The 18,192-nt window shown below is 43.1% G+C and overlaps 1 protein-coding gene across 1 annotated transcript; it reads right to left on the reverse strand.

Annotated features, from left to right (window-relative positions):
* Position 1: 1 nt before the first annotated feature.
* Positions 2-18,118, reverse strand: mfsd14a2 (major facilitator superfamily domain containing 14A2). Its single transcript, XM_010891204.4, has 12 exons — positions 17,841-18,118; positions 16,424-16,519; positions 11,865-11,927; positions 10,762-10,889; positions 9,037-9,151; positions 8,668-8,886; positions 7,809-7,922; positions 5,279-5,350; positions 4,745-4,857; positions 3,744-3,841; positions 2,823-2,989; positions 2-2,707 (listed from the first exon to the last, which is right to left on the reverse strand). The coding sequence occupies exons 1-12, from the start codon at positions 17,922-17,924 to the stop codon at positions 2,495-2,497; spliced, it is 1,482 nt and encodes a 493-aa protein (XP_010889506.2). The 5' UTR covers positions 17,925-18,118; the 3' UTR covers positions 2-2,494.
* Between the last annotated feature and the right edge of the window lie 74 nt (positions 18,119-18,192).

An 18,192-nucleotide genomic window follows, 5' to 3' on the forward strand; every position in this document is an offset into this window, starting at 1 on the left:
CTCAATGTACAATAACCCTTTAATAAATAGTTTGACATTAGCGTCCAATATTTACATTATATTGTCCAACCCTTCCACTCGTGCTGGCCTTGTGGTTGCTCATTTCTTGGCTAATAGTAGGCACAGACAAGGCTCTGTTCAAGCCACGAACCACAAGGGACTGAAAACAGGAGAGGCCTGAAAAAGCCAGGGTAGGTCTGAATTTCTTCTTCTAGCTGCACCATCCTACAGTAGCAAATCAGACCTATGGCATCCCATGTCATTCAGGTTAACATACACACACGTATTGTAAGTACATTTACTGAAACAGCTGTGTAATAGACCTGTGGCCGTGTTGTGTGTCGAGGCTGGTGGAGAATCACATCAACTAATGCAACATCTCAGTTTGTTGGGTTTGCTGTGTTGTTGGTCCAATGCGTTGGTCCGATATAATCTGAGCACTGAAATACATATATAAATATAGACTCTGATCTAAATTTTCCCAAAGTCCTAAATGGCACCCTATTCTCAAACGTATCACTGTAATAGGGCTCCGCATGGGACTGACACACAGAATGGGAAACTAAGTTAATGGCCTCACTGTGAACCCGGCTGAAACATCCACGATGCTATCGATAAACGTCAAAGAAAATAAATTAACAGCTTGTTATTACATCAAAACTGACCGATGAGACATTTGTCTTTAAATGCAAAGCAGAACATTCAAAATAACAAAATAAGATGTTCAGTGTTAAAAGCTATTAAGACTTGAAGCTCACAAAAAAACAATAGTAAAACCACAGTTAAAGTCAAATTAACAAAGCAACAAAAGATTATGGCACAAAAAGGAAATAAAAAGAACCCAGTAAAATCAAAACTCTGATAAAATGTCTTGACACAAACTAGCATATTTCAATTTCTGATTTGGTTATTTCAATGCACTTGAGGCTCATTTACCAAAAAATAAGTGTTTCAAAAGTACAACAGCAGAGTATGGACACGGCTAAAGATTTCCTTTAACTTGTTTTACAGTTTAAATCCAAAATACCACATAACATTTAAGCTTTACTGTGCTACCTCAGGAGTACAATAAGTGAAATGTTATCTTACAGAACCTAATGATATTATTCCAAAGAATAACAGTGCTGACATTGATACCAACTTCACAGATAAGGGCACATATTCATTAAGCTTCAACAGGAGAAGTGATGATCTATCTGGAAAAAGGGATCTTAAACGAGCAGTCCTACTTCAAGACGCGAGTACAGACCAAGAAGTAATCTATGGGAACTCCAGTCCTGACAGTTGGTTAACTATAATTGTGCCTAGGTTCACATGGCAGAGGGCTGTGTGTGGCGAGGTCAGGAACAACAAGAAAATACCATGAAAAAAAGCTCCAATAGGAGCAATAGCAACAATTACAGACCCACATCCGACAACAGTCTTCATAAAGGTTTTTGTAATATACACAGTATTAATATGAAGACAAAGACACTTAAAGGGAACAATAAGAAACTTGAAGCACAACTACACTTAAGGGGAAATAAACAGAAGAAAACAGACTATGCTTGACTGACTGTCTAAATGGCAGAGATGAGAGATAGGTAAACACTGAAAAACTCATTTTTAGTAGAGCAGTGGACTCTGTCATGGTCTAGTGGGATTATAGTTTGGTCTACCAAATGTTTCATTCAAGTAGTCTGACTGTAAATCCCTGTATAAAACCATATAGGATTATGTTGGTACTCTATGCATCTCTGAGACGGCTCAAAACAGGCTCCACACATTCTTCAGTAGAGCGTCCCAAATGGCAGCCTATTCACTTTATAGTGAACTATGTATGATAAAAAAAAAATAATGCACTATAAAAAGAACAGGAAGCCAGTTGAGACGCCTCCAAAAAGCTTCTCACGCCTCTCCAGAGGAAGGCCTGCTCTTCCTTGTTATGTACTGAGACAATCAGACACACCAGACGTTAGTTATCGTGTAGTGCTGGTGGTTACTGTTACCGTTGGTGACTTACTCTTTGGACAAAGAACACTGCTGCTGTGGTCACACAGGAAGCCGCTTGGCGACAAAGGAAATGGAGTAATCGGCCCGCGTCCCAAATGGCACCCTGTTCTCTGGTGAGGTGACGAGGCTCCCTATTCCCTGTATAGGGCACTTTAAAGCAGAGCTGAGGTGGGCCTGGTGGCGCCGCCCTGCTGGACTGTGGGGTGGACTGCTGCGCTGCTGGGACCTCTGGCAGCATGTAACATCCTCCTTCACAGCCCTGGTCACCGCTTCCCTCTCTCTCAGGACCTTCAAGGACTTCACACTACACTGACACGTTCAGTCACCCGAGGACATCCCACGAGGTGCTCCCAACACACACACACCTTCAAGGCCACTTATCTGGATAGGCTTGTGTGTGAGGGTGTGATGAATATGTGGCGGTTCGTTGTCTTGATACAGAGTGGGCAGGGCGGGGAGGGGGGGGGGGGGCAAATGTGGTAAGAGTGCCCCCTGACTGGTGTTATACACAGCTATCGTCCAGTAGGGGCTCCTTGCCTTCTGCTCCGCTACTGGGAGGGCTGTGTGAGTGGCCCTGGGCTCCATTGCTGTACTTCTTGTAGCCCCCAGGTCGGACACCGGGGCCACTGTGCTCTGGGATGAACAGGGCTACTAGCAAGGACAGCAACACCGAACACGCACCAAACAGGAATGGAGGGCCGGGGATGATGGAGCTCTGGAGGGAGAGAGACGGCACAGGGGCTTAGCAGTGTGTGAGGGCTGACCTGATATGTCCTGTCCCAGACAGTGAGTGTGTGTGTGTGTGTGTGTCCTGACATCGCTGGTCTCACCTCGTCTGTAGGGTTGGCCATGTTTAGTTTGGATTCTTTCCCAGAGCTGTCCACAGTGTCCAGATCAGTCAGCTCCACGTGGAACAGATAGAAGATGAACCCATAAAAGGCGGGTCCGAGACCGTTACATAAACCACGGATACCAGTTATCATCCCCTGGACCACACCTAGACACAACAAAGAGAACACTGGTTATCATCCCCCGGGCCACACCTCGACACAACAAAGAGAACCCCGGTTATCATCCCCCGGGCCACACCTAGACACAACAAAGAGAACCCCGGTTATCATCCCCCGGACCACACCTAGACACAACAAAGAGAACACCCGCTATCATCCCCCACCTAGACACAACAAAGAGAACCCCGGTTATCATCCCCCGGGCCACACCTAGACACAACAAAGAGAATACCCGCTATCATCCCCCACCTAGACACAACAAAGAGAACCCCGGTTATCATCCCCCGGACCACACCTAGACACAACAAAGAGAACACCCGCTATCATCCCCCACCTAGACACAACAAAGAGAACCCTGGTTATCATCCCCCGGACCACACCTAGACACAACAAAGAGAACACCCGCTATCATCCCCCACCTAGACACAACAAAGAGAACCCCGGTTATCATCCCCCGGACCACACCTAGACACAACAAAGAGAACCCCGGTTATCATCCCCCGGACCACACCTAGACACAACAAAGAGAACACCGGCTATCATCCCCCGGACCACACCTAGACACAACAAAGAGAACACCGGCTATCATCCCCCGGACCACACCTAGACAACATGAAATAATCTAGGATGTCCACCATTGTGGGATGCAGTCTTTAAATTACCCTAAACATTTTACATCAAGAAAGGAACTTTAGATAAGGTCTGGTTTAAGGTCAGTTTTCTTCTATTGGGGATACCTACCCTGCTGGTCTGGATCTGCATTGCGGGACACGATGGCGCTGATAGCTGGGAAGGTAATGCTAGACATGGCCGCTACAGCTCCTGCTGCCCACATCATCCTGATGGGATAGACGACAGGGATCAACAATGTTGTTATGTTTGAATGGGGCCACGGTGCACCCAGAACCCCGTCTTGATTCCCAGTATCTACGCTGCAATATTCTATGTACACGCACACACGCACATCATAGAGACAGGACTAATAGAACCTGTATTCAACAATCTTTGGTGCTTCAATCAGAATCAAGACTGACAACTGTCACACACAGAGCAACAGGACATCCTCCCCTGCCCTCCCAGTCCCCTCCACCTGTCATTAACCATAGATAACCAGGGATTCAACTCAACCCTACGAGGTCCAGAGCCTGATGGTTCTGTTCCACCTCATCATTAATTCCACTCAACTGGTGTCTCAGGTCTACTTATGTCCTCAATTAAAAAAAATGTGGAGTGGAACTGGCTTTGAGATCCGGGGGTTCAGTTTGAGGCGATAACTACCAGAACAATTGAGTCAAATTCTCATCCTCTAATGAAAGAATCTGAGTGGGCAGATCTCTCAGGCACCTCTCTGCTGCCACATGCTGGACTCAAAAACATTGATCAATTACAGCATTGTGAATTTGAGTGAACTAAGTAGTATACAATGCTCTGGTCATTAAACCCATTTTTCGTTGCCTTCCCTGACCCTGGTATCCTGACAGGATAGATCTGTATGATGCAATACAGCAAAGACAAATCACAGACCCTATATTTCCATTTTAACTGATGTGGGCTATTGCATTCAAGAGCAGATTAAAACAAACTAAAGAAACAGTTAATCCAGCCCTGTTTAAATGGGAGGAAAGGGTCAGGTAGTGAACATTTAGCAGACACAGCTAGATACTGTGATGTGTGCATATATCTTAATCCTTTCATTTGCACGGACAGGGCCATAACATGAGATAATAGTTAGCAGTACTGACCATGGTTGTGATCCAAAGCCATACCAGGCCAGCTGCAGTATCTGGAAGCCCAAACCCAGGAGGATGGTGTTTTTATTCCCTATGGAGCGCATCAGGATGCCCAGAACTAGCGTCTGATACAAAGAACACAGCATCAACCAAGTGTTGCAGATATAATGGGCTGCATTCGTATTCAGTGGACTTTGAAATTTTTTGGCGTTGCTAAATGGATTAAAATGTTATACAATGTCAATGTGACAATCCAATCTAGACAGTTTTAACCAATTAATAAAGATATTGTCATTGTAGTAAAGAATACATCACCTTTTTCAGGGAAGCCTAAATGGGTAAAGCCAAATTTGACTAGTGAACTAATCAGCCAATAAGTTACAGGAATGGACTTTTCACAGTGTGAAATGGGGACTTGGATTAATTGTAAAATTACCACCCATTCCTCTGTCCCACCCACACATCACCTTCCAGGTCCTGCAGTCAAGGAATTACAACAAAATAAAAATACTGTGGGGATTTTTTTAAGTGCCAAAGGTCACAAACCTGAGCCACGATGGATAGGATGCCCACCACAGCAATGAAGGCTGCGACCGTCTCTGACCTGAACCTTATTACCTAGAGGGAAGACACAGGTTAGAGTACATACACACATTAGAGTACAGGAAACCAATACACACCTTAGAACAGAGTTTCTCAACTCCCGGGAGGTTTTGATTGGATCACTTATTTTTAGTCTGAATTTAATTAACAGAACGTAAATGACCTTTTGGAGCTATAATTGACTTAAGTGGATTTTGTCCAAAAGGTTTTAGGACCAACGCATTGCTACAGTCGCACCTTGGATTTAGTTTTGTCCCCAATCTTTGGATCGGGCCACAGTGCCCCAAGACCCCACCTGTCTCGGTCCCAAGTTTTATGCTGCAATAGTTTTTCAAGTGACTAGGTTCAGTTTGTCCTGTCTGAAACAAATGCAGTGTATCAGATCGTGACAAGGGATTAGGGTCAGTCTGAATTATGTGCAGAGGTGTCTTCTTAGATCCAAGGAAAGCTCTCTCTAATTGTTCTGGTGTCCTGTTGAATCGTAGGAGGATCTGAGCCTTTGGAGCACACCTCAGGAGTACCTGGCCTGATGACTTAACTGTCCCTGCCCAAAGTCAGCCTGGTTGTGTTGCAGATCTAGTTTCTGCCTGATGATTCCTGCAGTCACTGTTCACAGTCCACCTGGTTGTGTTGCAGATCTAGTTTCTGCCTGACGATTCCTGCAGTCACTGTTCACAGTCCACCTGGTTGTGTTGCAGATCTAGTTTCTGCCTGACGATTCCTGCAGTCACTGCCCACAGTCCACCTGGTTGTGTTGCAGATCTAGTTTCTGCCTGATGATTCCTGCAGTCACTGCCCACAGTCCACCTGGTTGTGTTGCAGATCTAGTTTCTCCCTGACGATTCCTGCAGTCACTGCCCACAGTCCACCTGGTTGTGTTGCAGATCTAGTTTCTGCCTGACGATTCCTGCAGTCACTGCCCACAGTCCACCTGGTTGTGTTGCAGATCTAGTTTCTGCCTGACGATTCCTGCAGTCAATGCCCACAGTCCACCTGGTTGTGTTGCAGATCTAGTTTCTGCCTGACGATTCCTGCAGTCAATGCCCACAGTCCACCTGGTTGTGTGGCAGATCTTGTTTCTGCCTGATTATTCCTGCCCAGAGTCCCCCAGGTCTTCCCTGTCCCAAGTTTTTTGGACAGAGGCATTGGGAAAGGTTGAGAAGTTTTGCTGAACGTGCAGTGAGATATAATGTTTTCCTTCATCTGAAATAATTTCTTCATTTATTAAAAACAGCTTAAACAATTGTTTTGGAGATACCATTTTGTCCAGACAATTGCGATGCAAATAGTCGATCACAACAGAGACAATCCAGTTCAGTTCTAGGTCAAAATACATGAGAACCACTGGTTTAGAGAACACTTAATATATGGCCTGGTACCAGATGGGGGCTTGTACATGGGGTTAAAGCCAACACAAAAAAAAGGTTAATTTATAGAAGTTACACACAGATGCTGTAGCCCAAAACAGCTCTTAGCCACAAAGAAGGCAGTAGGCATGACTTGAGTTGGGATTCAGGGAAAGGGTTCTTCAGGAAAGCGAGCAAGCAAGCAATAGAGTGAGAGTTTTGCAGCTTTCACAACAAGACATTTCTCTATGTGGGCAGTGTCTTTGTGGGCAGCGTTAATAGTTGGAAATAGTTGGAAAGAAGAACTAATCTAATTCCAACCACACGGTTACTAAACAAGACAAGGCCATTGAGTAGAAGGCAGCTGCACAACGACAGAGACCTTTCAGAAGCCTCTCTGAAGGAACACGCCACATTCTTCCGATTCCTCCTCCCGACCTTGGCCGTAGCATGGAAAGAGATGTTCTATGTTGAATACGCACTGTTTCCGATCAACTATGCAGGGGAAAGGGGTGACATTTAAAAACGTACTTAGTGCCTCTATCCAGGTCAAACCTCAGTGCTTTATCTGGTGCATTCAGACAGCAGCCAAAGCAGCTGCTCCGGAAACTATGAACTTGCCATCCAAGCTTATGAACTACTCAGAGCACTACCATTGACCTGGGTCCATAGGACTGTGGTCAAAAGAAGTGCACTGTAGTCTGTGTGTACAGAATAGAGGCTGATAGCAGAAAGACACAGTAGCAGATGTGGAGGAGTACCACCTCCATGGTACAGTGACGGCCCAGTGAAACGATAAGACGTCTGGGCAGCAGAGGGAGACATAAGACTAGACACCGAAGAGCCAGATCCCCAATGTCACTCTGTTCCTTGTCCCTGGGTGTCTGGGTAAAATAAGTTGTGCACTTTAAAGGGAGAAGGTTGTGATCTGGGACACAGTGAGTCCGACTGGCCTGACTTGTGCTTTGACTGGTTGCTATTGGAACAGAGCAGACAAAGGTGTTGACACTGTGGTAGCCCTTGGAATGTTTGGACGGAGGGGTAAATAAGGTGCGGGTTTGAAATACCCATCTACCTCCAGTAGGAGGAGCTAGCGGCTAGGATGTAGTATGAGTCCGGGTCAGTACCTGTCTGAGATAGAGGAAGAAGCTGGAGTACTGTCCTGCCTCGGGGAGATAAGACAGGAACACAGTGATGCAGATGAGAAGTACTGTAGAGTCCTGGCCCACCTTACGCAGAGACTGAGGAGACCAGAGAGAGGAAAACACAGATTCACATTCAATACATTTCCAGACACAAATGCCGATTTGTTATAATGTTGCCAAAACAAGAAGGCTCCATTAGGCAGAATCAAGTATATTATGTAAAAAAATATATAAAAAACAGTGGCTCAAATCCTGAATGCTGATACAAGAGTGTACCACAGATACAAAGTGACATCATGAAAAGCTGGAACTCTACTTTGCACTCAGCGATGTTCAGATCTGGTGATTAGAGAGGCCATGGAAGGCATTTCACATCACTCGTGTTCATGAAACCATTTTAAATTTGTTTAAGTGTGTATGGGGGCACTGTCATCCTGGAATATTGGAACACCATGAGGTAACAGTGTTTGACCTGTAGTGTGCACCTGGTCCAGTTAAATGGCCTCATATTTCTTAGTCTGTTATACAACCATGCAGAGCAATCATCTGCATAGGACAGATCTTCTCAGCAAATTCAGCCCAAGACCTTGACAGAAAGATGCTCCTAGATGGATCGAGTAAAAAAACAGTTTGACTGCTGAATAAATAAACTTTGAGTGTCATTTGTTAGGATACGTTAAATCGGTCAAATGTGAGCACTGCATATTCATGTCCAAATATGCACTCATACAGTATTAATACTGACTGCTATATGAGTACAGATGTATTGTTATAGTACAGTATGATGCCCAGAGCCGTAGTACTGGTCAAACTCCACACCCGGTAGTTAGATGGTGCTTACAGCGAAGGGGTCAGCCTGCTCCCAGGAGATGGGAGCCCCCCAGGAGGCCGGTCTCATCTTCTCAGGCAGGGACTCGGGGACGGCCACCAGGATGAAGCAGATGTCCAGAAGAGCAATGGCTGTGGCCAGGATGACTACCAAAGTGTCACCGTACATCACAGACAGGTACGCTCCGATGGCCGGGCTCGTCACCAGGCTGGCGGCAAATGTGGCCGACACCTGGAGAGGAGTGAAAGAAGGGGGGTGGAGGAGGATAATGGAGGGAGGAGGGAAGAGAGACGAGGAGACAAGGACATGGAAAGGAAAAATGTAAGACCTGGTGTCAAACTGAAGTACAGAGATGACAGATGTTTTCAAACCCTTGCTTACCAAGCCGTAGGCTGTGCTCCTCTCGTGTTCTGCTGTGATGTCTGCCACATATGCAAAGATCACGGAGAAGGTGACCGCAAAGACACCAGACATGGAAATGACCGCAAAGTACCACCTGGAGAAAACACGCAGGGAGGAGAGAAGGACATGAAGGAGGAGGGCAGGTGGAGGCGCCATGCTATAGGAGATCTGTGCAGCTCAAAGGTGACTGGAGACTAGGGCTGTGCATTGGACCATATTTTACTATCCGAATAGTATGTGTTGTTATTCAAAAAGTATTCGGTTAACCGAAATACATGTTTTTAAAAACTACCGATACCACATGAGCGCTACTACATAACGCACAAAGGACAGGGTGTTGTTTTCATGTAACATCCGCACAATGACCGTTCGTGTGACAAAAAAGCGACTGCGTGTATGGAGGATGCCGTGTGGTTGACATGCAAAACTACAGAACTAGAAGATTAATATTAATCAACACACAACATTGAGATTATTGGTTGGAAGTGTCTAGAGAAGCTAGTTAGCTAATCTAGCCAGATATGCCATTTGTTTAACTCACCGTTTTCTGCACTCTCAACCGCCTTTCGATTCCACAGCTGAACTTTAATTAGCGTTTTATGGCCTTTACGGAGGTAACATTAATTCAGTAAATATATTCCATCTTCTCTTGAATTAGTTGACTTTCATCCACTTGCTAACAGTAGACTAAGAAGCATATATTGCGTCATTCTAACTGACTGGGCCCGACCACACAACTACTGCTTTGATTGAGGAACGTAAACAACAAACGTGTGAAGGAGAGCATGTTATAAAAAACGACTTAAAACGGTATAGCTTTTTAAAATGTCATGGTATATCGTCATATGTAAAAATTTTAGATTGGAATTCTTAAAGTATTTAGAAAAATAACATTCAAGTCTATTTATTTAAACCAAAAACCACATACGTCTCCCTACTGAGACCACGACTATTAGCCTTAGAACACTCGGGTCAATTGATCATCCATCTGAAATGTCCACCTTGGGACTTCCATACAGTACAGCCGTTGCCAGATGTTTGAATCCTGGTAGCAGCATTCCAACAATGCCAAGTGCTCCAGCAAATAGTATCTGCCGAAGATGGACAGGTGGATGCTGGGTAATGCTGCCATGTCACGTTTAAGCGACTCCTTGCGATCATGATCATTCTGAACTCAATCGTTGCTGTTAGCTGCAAAGTGATTTCACCTCGTGCACACGTCTACTGGTGAAAACTTCCTGGTTGAGCTGTGTGATATAACTCTGAAGCACAGGGGGGATTTACAGAAATAAAATTCAACATCCTGCACTTTGGAGTTGTTGCAAGGCCCTAATCAAAATATGAAATTGGGTTAAAACATTTTAAGGTCCCAGCCGACAAACCATCCCTTGGTTTTGAAAAGAGAGATAATGACTCTAGCCCAAGAAACAGAAAAGACCTATAATACACCTAAAACTCAGTTTGACTGGGAGTACTAGTGACATGGCTGACAGATGAGGTCACTTGAAAACAAGTTGTGATCCTTTTTGAGAAGAAACATTTTGGAGGACCTTGGCAATTCCAGTGGGATGATCATGTAACCAAGAGTGGTCTTTGCCACTGAAACACAGCTAAATAGCAGCAATATACGGCCAGATAACAGCAACCGCCCACAGAGGTGTAGTGAGAGAAGTGCGCGTGTCTGTTATCATCTGGAGTTCTCACCAGGGGCTGATCTTCATGAGAGGAATGGGGGCGCAGGTGAAGAAGACTGTTAGCAGCAGAAAGGACTTCCTCCCCCACACGTCTGATAGTGCTCCAATCAGAGGAGCACTTAAAAACGATAGCAGACCCTAGAAGAGAGAGTGACATGGAGGCATATATATAGTACAGAGAAAATAAAGAGTGGGAGTGGGTGTGTGAGTGAGGACAGAGAGAGAGAGAGAGAGAAGAGCCCTGGGCTCTGAGCTAATGAGTAACTAACTACAGCTGTTGTATAACTAATCATTCCCACTTGTAGCTCTAGTGCTACATTCTATGTGCTATGTTCAACCTGCCATTAAAATGTAACCTGTTGTATTTAGGCCAGATGAGATTGGACATCCTGCTCTACTGCAGCTAGTAGTGGTAAAACCAAAATACAGATCTTGGAAGAAAGAATGCAAATGACCGGTCTCCAATCTGACTCACTAAGAAGAGTGTCCATGCTAGGCAGGGACTGGCTTAGCGCTACCCCAGGGACAGGCTAGTGCAGGGTTTCTCAACCCTCTTCTTGGGAACCACGAGACGTTCTAGACTTTAGCCGCAGACATAAAGTGGCCCGCAGGATTTAATGAGTCTCCTAATCATCAACCACTTGAATACATTGGGCTCAGGACTCAAACAAAATGCAAATACACCTCAAATGCATACACTGTCTAGTGGAACACTGTGTCAGGAACTGACAGGAACTGTCCAAAAACCTCATATCTGCATCTTGCTGTTGTACAAAGAACTTTTATTTGGAACCTTTCACATGGAATGTTTTGAATTCTATTCAAACTTTCTTAAGACACATTTTAACAATGCACTGTGGTCAAGGTGAAGAGAAATCAGCAAAATCTGAAGACATTTTTATCTTTTGTATGTATTTAAGATGTATGTATGTATTTAAGATGTATGTATTTAAGATGTATGTATGTATGTATGTATGTATGTATGTATGTATGTATGTATGTATGTATGTATGTATGTATGTATGTATGTATGTATGTATGTATGTATGTATGTATGTATGTATGTATGTATGTATTTTAAAGCTTTATTTAATAAATGTTTCAGAACCCTACCTTGACACCATGAATAAGCCCGTTCATCAGAAATGTGTGTTGAGGGAACGTTTCATGTAACACCTGGGAAACAAACGGAGATAAAACCACTTAACCTACTGTGTCCAAACAGTGCATGACACACCAGTAAGAATGTAAACCCATATGCACACACACTAAAGAGAGAAACACATTAACTGTTCCATATTAGTACAGTGAGATTATAAGATTGTGACAGTTGCTGACTAAAATAACCTTCAGTCTACAGTTAAGAAAAACTACCCATATCCATTTTGTTATCGGACAGTATCCTTTCTGGTTCAGGGACACTAATTACACCAAATAAAATCCAAATATTTAAATGTTGTTGTGTATGGTTCTTGCCTGTTAAAGGTCTATAGTACAACACTCCAACAGCATCATTTTTGTTGGAATGGTGCAAATGCAGCCTAAACCAATGTCATGCAGTTCAAACTCTACAGGCAGTACTTATGAGGATGACGAGGTCTTTGACACCAGCAAGAGAACAAAGCTGTGCATTTAGAGACCCACAAACCCAGTCTTGGTTAGAAGGGTGTGGTACAAACTAAATGCAAAGCAATTTCAGGGATACACTTCAATTTACATTTAATTTACATTAGAAATTTCCTTGTTTTCCATGAAAACATACATGAAATGAATTTGAATAGGAAATATAGTAAAATGAATAGGAAATAGTAACTGACAAGTTAGAAATAATAATTGTGTCCTTTCGTCAAAGAATCCGCCACTTGCAGACCTTTGGCATTCTAGCTGTAAATTTGTTGAGGTAATCTGTAGAGATTTCCCCCCCATGCTTCCTGAAGCACCTCCCACAAGTTGGACTGGCTTGATCGGCACTTCTTACAGACCATCCGGTCAAGCTGCTCCCACAACTGCTCAAGAGGGCTGGCCACTCCCATTATAGACAGAAAACCAGCTGACTGCTTCATCCCTAAAGCACTCCTTCAGCATTGTTTCCTTTGGTCTGCGTCTCACAAATGTTAAAAATAAATAAGAACAGTGGACTGAACATAAAAATAGTAGACTGTGCATTAATAAACTACTACAAAAAGTATATGTAAGGTGCAAGATTTTGTCCAGTTGAGGATTGTTTATGTGGGAGAGGGTTATAGATTTGCCCGTTGAGGGTAGTGTGTATGTTGAAAGCAGGCTATAGTCAACTTGGTTCCAGGGGCATGTTCAGGAGGCCTACTGTTGTAGGAAAGAAACTGTTCTGAGTTGTAATAGCTTGTCCTGGAGCGAAGCAGGAATCATGATGTTGAATGCGGAAACAGGATTCCGCAAACAGGATTCTGGTGTAGATTCGAGGGGAATCCAGATCCTGGAGGATTAAGTGAGGAGCCATGTTTCCTGCGTCTTCCACAGACCTGCTGGCTCTGTAGGCAAACTGTAGTGGATCTAGTAGAGGGTTGGTGATGGTCTTGAGGTGGGACAGTACAAGACGCTCAAATGACTTTATAACCACAGGGGCAGGGCAGCAGGTCTAAAGGTCATTAAGTCCTGTGATACTTGGCTTCTTGGGGACTTAAAACAAGCCGGAATGCAGCATGTCTCCAGTGAGGTGTTGAACATGTCAGTAAACACCAGCTGACTTGACGTTGAGACTGATGTTTTGCGGGTACTAATTAATGGAGCTGCCAGTTGAGGTCCTGCTTCTCAAACTATGCCAGTTGAGGTCCTGCTTCTCAAACTATGCCAGTTGAGGTCCTGCTTCTCAAACTATGCCAGTTGAGGTCCTGCTTCTCAAACTATGCCAGTTGAGGTCCTGCTTCTCAAACTAAACACTAATGTATTCGTCCTCAGGCTCTGTTTTGCACTGGACCTCCTACTCCTCTTTTCTGTTTAGAGCCTGTTTGCGCTGTTCTGTGAAGGGAGTAGTACACAGCATTGTACGATATCTTCAGTTTCTTGGCAAATTCTTGCATAGAATAGCCTTCATTTCTCAGAACAAGTACAGACTGACACATTTCAGATGAAGGATCTCCATTTCTGTCCCTTTTGAGCCTGTAATCTTTAATCAGTACAACAGTTGCTGTGGTTTAGCGGTACTAACATAATTGCAAAAGGGTTTTTTAATGATCAATTAGCCTTTTGAAACGATACATTTGGATTAGCAAACACAACGTGCCATTGGAATACAGGACTGATGGTTGCGAATAATGGGCCTCTGTACGCCTATGTAGATATCCCATTAAAAATCCCGTTTCTGGCTACAGTAGTCACTTACAACATTAACCGTGTCTACACTTTCTTATCGATTTGGTTGTTATTTTAATGAAAAAAAGACATTTCTAAGTGACCCCAAACTTGAACGGTTGTGTAGATTAACTTTCCAATTCACACTGCAATGGAAATCATGTGAGACGGATCGGTTTATGTCCTTGCTATGCAGCTCTTAAGTAATTACATTTTACAGAAGCCACTAGTCAGCACCAAAAGCATTCAAATGCAAAGCATTTTCTATCTTAACCATACTACATGGTTAAGACAGAAAACACAATAGACTTGTGTTAATGCAAAAGTTCACAAACATGTAGAAACAAGTACAGGCTTTATTTTCTCTTCTGAAAGCTACCCTCCATTTTAGCTTCAGGAACAAAAACATAATTTGCTAAAAGCAGTTCATCAAGTCACGTTGGCCGATGAAAGATTAACAGTTAAACAATTGTGGTACAATATTTGAGAACCCTCAAAGCAAATTGTGACTGAAACTTTTATTTCCATTGATTTGTAGCTCACAGGTCGGTTACACTTTATTTTGAGAGTTCCAACCTACCATCTGTAGATGTCCTATAGATAGTAACACAATAAACTTTTGATAAGCAACGTAAAGTAAAGATTAGGTTTGGGACTCTCAAATTAAAGTGTTACCCACATGCCTTACTACCGTTGATTTGTTGCTAGTGGTAGCAAAAATCGGTTACACTTCATTTGGACAGTCAAAATTACAATCTGTAGGTGCTTTATAGATATTCATACTATCAAAAACAAAGCAAATGCTAAGATTAGGGTTTTGCTTTCAATAAGTGTTAGTGTAAGGGTTAGGGACAAGGTTTAAGGTTAGTGGATAGTTAACTGAAATGTTATTGAGTCTGCAGACAGTCTGTAAAGCATCTACAGATCGACTGTGAAAATAAAGAGTTATGTCCGGCTGTGTGGGTCTAATATCATTAGTTAAACAATAACCACTCACTAACCTTCTCTCTCGCTCTGAGTAGTTCTTTCATGAGCAAAACAGGCGTTGTTCAAACAATACCCTGATGTACTTTGGATAACACTCCGTCCATTAGCTACGGTCAACACTGAGATGCATCCACACAACACAGACTGCATCATCAGGCTCTCTACATTTGATTATTAATTCAATTATTCATAGTGGTTTGCGGGGAAATGTCACTCCCTGGTTGGGCTTCAGAAAATGTGGAAGGGGTAGACATCAAAGGAAGGAATGCATTATAACCAATCATTATTTGTGCATTAGAATGGATTAAACTCTATTGTTGTTTATGGGAGAGAGGCCTATTAACATATGAGTTTCAAGTTACAAATTTGTTTATTGCAGAGCAATTGGTTTTGCAGCAAAAAAACCTCATTATTGCATTATAAGTGCTCGATGCATTCTCAGATAATCTTTTGAGAAATATCAACAATGCGGTAAAAAAAACAAAAAAAAACTCAACAACATTGTCACCACTAGAAAAACCTCAATATATCTCCTATTCTCTGTAATCAAAAGGAAAGGAAAGAAAAGAAGTGTTTGAATGTGAATCGGACGAGGTACTCACTGAAGTCAGACAGAATGCATTTTGCCCTCCTAATGGCTCGTCTGCTGCACAGATCAGACAGACTACTCTGGACTGCAGTGCTCCCACATAATCTACTACAACTAGGGCACTATCCACTTTTTTATCCATGTTTTGTCATCTATGTACCCAGGCATTAATTAAATAAAAACTTTTTTTGATGGCGCTTCTTTCAGCAAATGTAAATTCAATCACATATACACGTCTTGATGCGGTTGCTGCGACGTTATTAAAGGCAAGTGTTTCTTATCACGGGCACCAAGCGAGTGGTTCTCAAAGCACGGCTGGGGGCCCCCCCAGACATTCCATGTATTAGACGTATAACAGAGCTAGCGCACCTGAATCTCCTTTCTGGCCTACACTCTGTACTGTAGCTTGGGATGCAGGTGGGGGTTTGTTTGCCTACGGGAGCACGGGTGTGGTGACCAGGTATTCCCTGGGTATACAACACAGCTGAGGAGAGCAGTTGGGCTCAGGCGTTACTCATACTTGAGACCATCTTATCCGGCGGTTAACCCAGAGCTAGCTACCTACCGTCAACAAAGGCGTGGTGAACATGTTTGCACCGCCGCTAGAGCCATGTAAGCTTGGGATGCAGGTGGGCTCAGGTGTGCAGTGGCTCATTCACAGAGAGAGCACGGGGTGTGGTGAAAGGCAACTCCAGTACCTCTCTTGGTAAGGCTGTGATAGTGGGATGGCTGGGTGGGCTGTGCTACATGGGGGTGGTCCACCTACCGTTAGCACTGGTGTGGTAAGCAATCCCCAGGCGAAAAACTCCAGGAAGATGACCACAACAGCATGGTAGACACTTGGCTCGCCCATACCCTGGGGCTAATGCATAGAGAGATGGAGAAAGTAGAAAACAAAGAGAGAGACAAGGCAGAAGATGACAAGAGGGGGTGAGAAGAAAGCACTCAGAGGAAAAAAAAAAGTGTTAAAAATAAAGCAAACATACACTACAATACATTTCAATAGGTGCTGAGTATAGGCTAGTCAGTGAGTCTGTCTATGTGAGCACTTATTATATTTTCTTAATTAATTTATGAAGGAAATTGTTGATGTGAGAAATAATCAAAAGTTTCTGGTCAACTAAATGCCTTTTCAAAATAGGTGGAGGAAGGCAATGGTGTACACTTCCTGAAGAGGATAGATGAGATGTGTGCAGCGCTCTAGCAGTGCGAATTGCAACACAACATTTAGATTTAGTTGACAATCTGTTTCAAGCATACTGCTCAACTGTTACTATATCAAAGGCCAGGGTTTTAATGTTTGAAAGACTTTGAGAACCAGTACCCTGTCTCCTGACAGATTTCTTGTTGGCTCAATGCTATACATGCAATACATATATCTGGTCACAAATCTAACACTTATCCCAAATATGTTCCAAGGGCCATGTCACTCACGGAACATCTCTTATTTATCAGTTTGAACTGAGGTCGAATCCAAGTTGACAAAAAAAAAAAAAACAAGCACCTATCTAGTTATAACTGAAATAACATTTAGTTAGCTGGCTCGCTGCAGTGTAACCTTTGTTTGGTGTATTGTCAACAAATGATAAAGACATGAATTAATGACGTTTGAGACCGTTTAAATTAAATGCACGCATGTTATCGAACTAGCTAGCTAGTTCACTACAGTAGTAGCTAGGAAAACAACCCCCCTTGTGTCAAAAGCGCGAGTTAAAATGGTGTTCCATCTGTTCTGTCTGATTAGCTACCTAAGGTTAGCTTAGCTAGCGCATCCATAAAATAAGATTTATACTAGCAAATAACTTGATACTTAAGAAATATTATATCACATCGTTAATTACATAGTAACTACATGTAAGGGACAAAACACACAAAGAGGTGTGGCTAAAAGCAAATAGACATGCTAGCTCGATCTGTGTTGTTTCCTGTACAACCTGTATCACCTAGCTAGCAAACATTAGATTAGCCAAGAGCTATTTAGACATGACAGACAGAAGTAGTAGCTAGTTACAGTACTGTACAAGGCTGACGTGTAAACGGCTCAGCCTGTTACTGATAGACGCGAACTGGTAAATGTAAACAAACAAAATGTCACATTATCTACTTAACAAATATTATTAAATCTATACAAATATACTAACATTAGCACTCAAGCTACGAGAAAAAATAATTATTTAACTCACACTCCCACCATCTTTAATTATAATTTTCTTAGCCAGAAGAATGCTGCGGTTCAGCCGCTTTTTCTTCTTTTTCTCTCCCGTCATTGTTAACTTATATCCATTCTTGGTGTCAGAGGGATAACTTCAGGGATAAACTCTAAAAAATAATTCAACAACTGACTTCACCTTATCTTGCAAGACAGCTAGCTACCTAGCTACCCAGGCAGCTAGCATATGATAACCCAATGCCCATTGCCATATCCCCACCTAATTTCTATTTCCTGAAAATAAAACGCCCATCAGGCACGAGACATAACCCTGATTGGCAGGAGAAACAAGGCGAAACACTACCCACTAGATTTGATAGGCTTAG

This window comes from Esox lucius, chromosome 3 (assembly GCF_011004845.1).
Source record: "Esox lucius isolate fEsoLuc1 chromosome 3, fEsoLuc1.pri, whole genome shotgun sequence".
Lineage (NCBI taxonomy): Eukaryota > Metazoa > Chordata > Actinopteri > Esociformes > Esocidae > Esox > Esox lucius.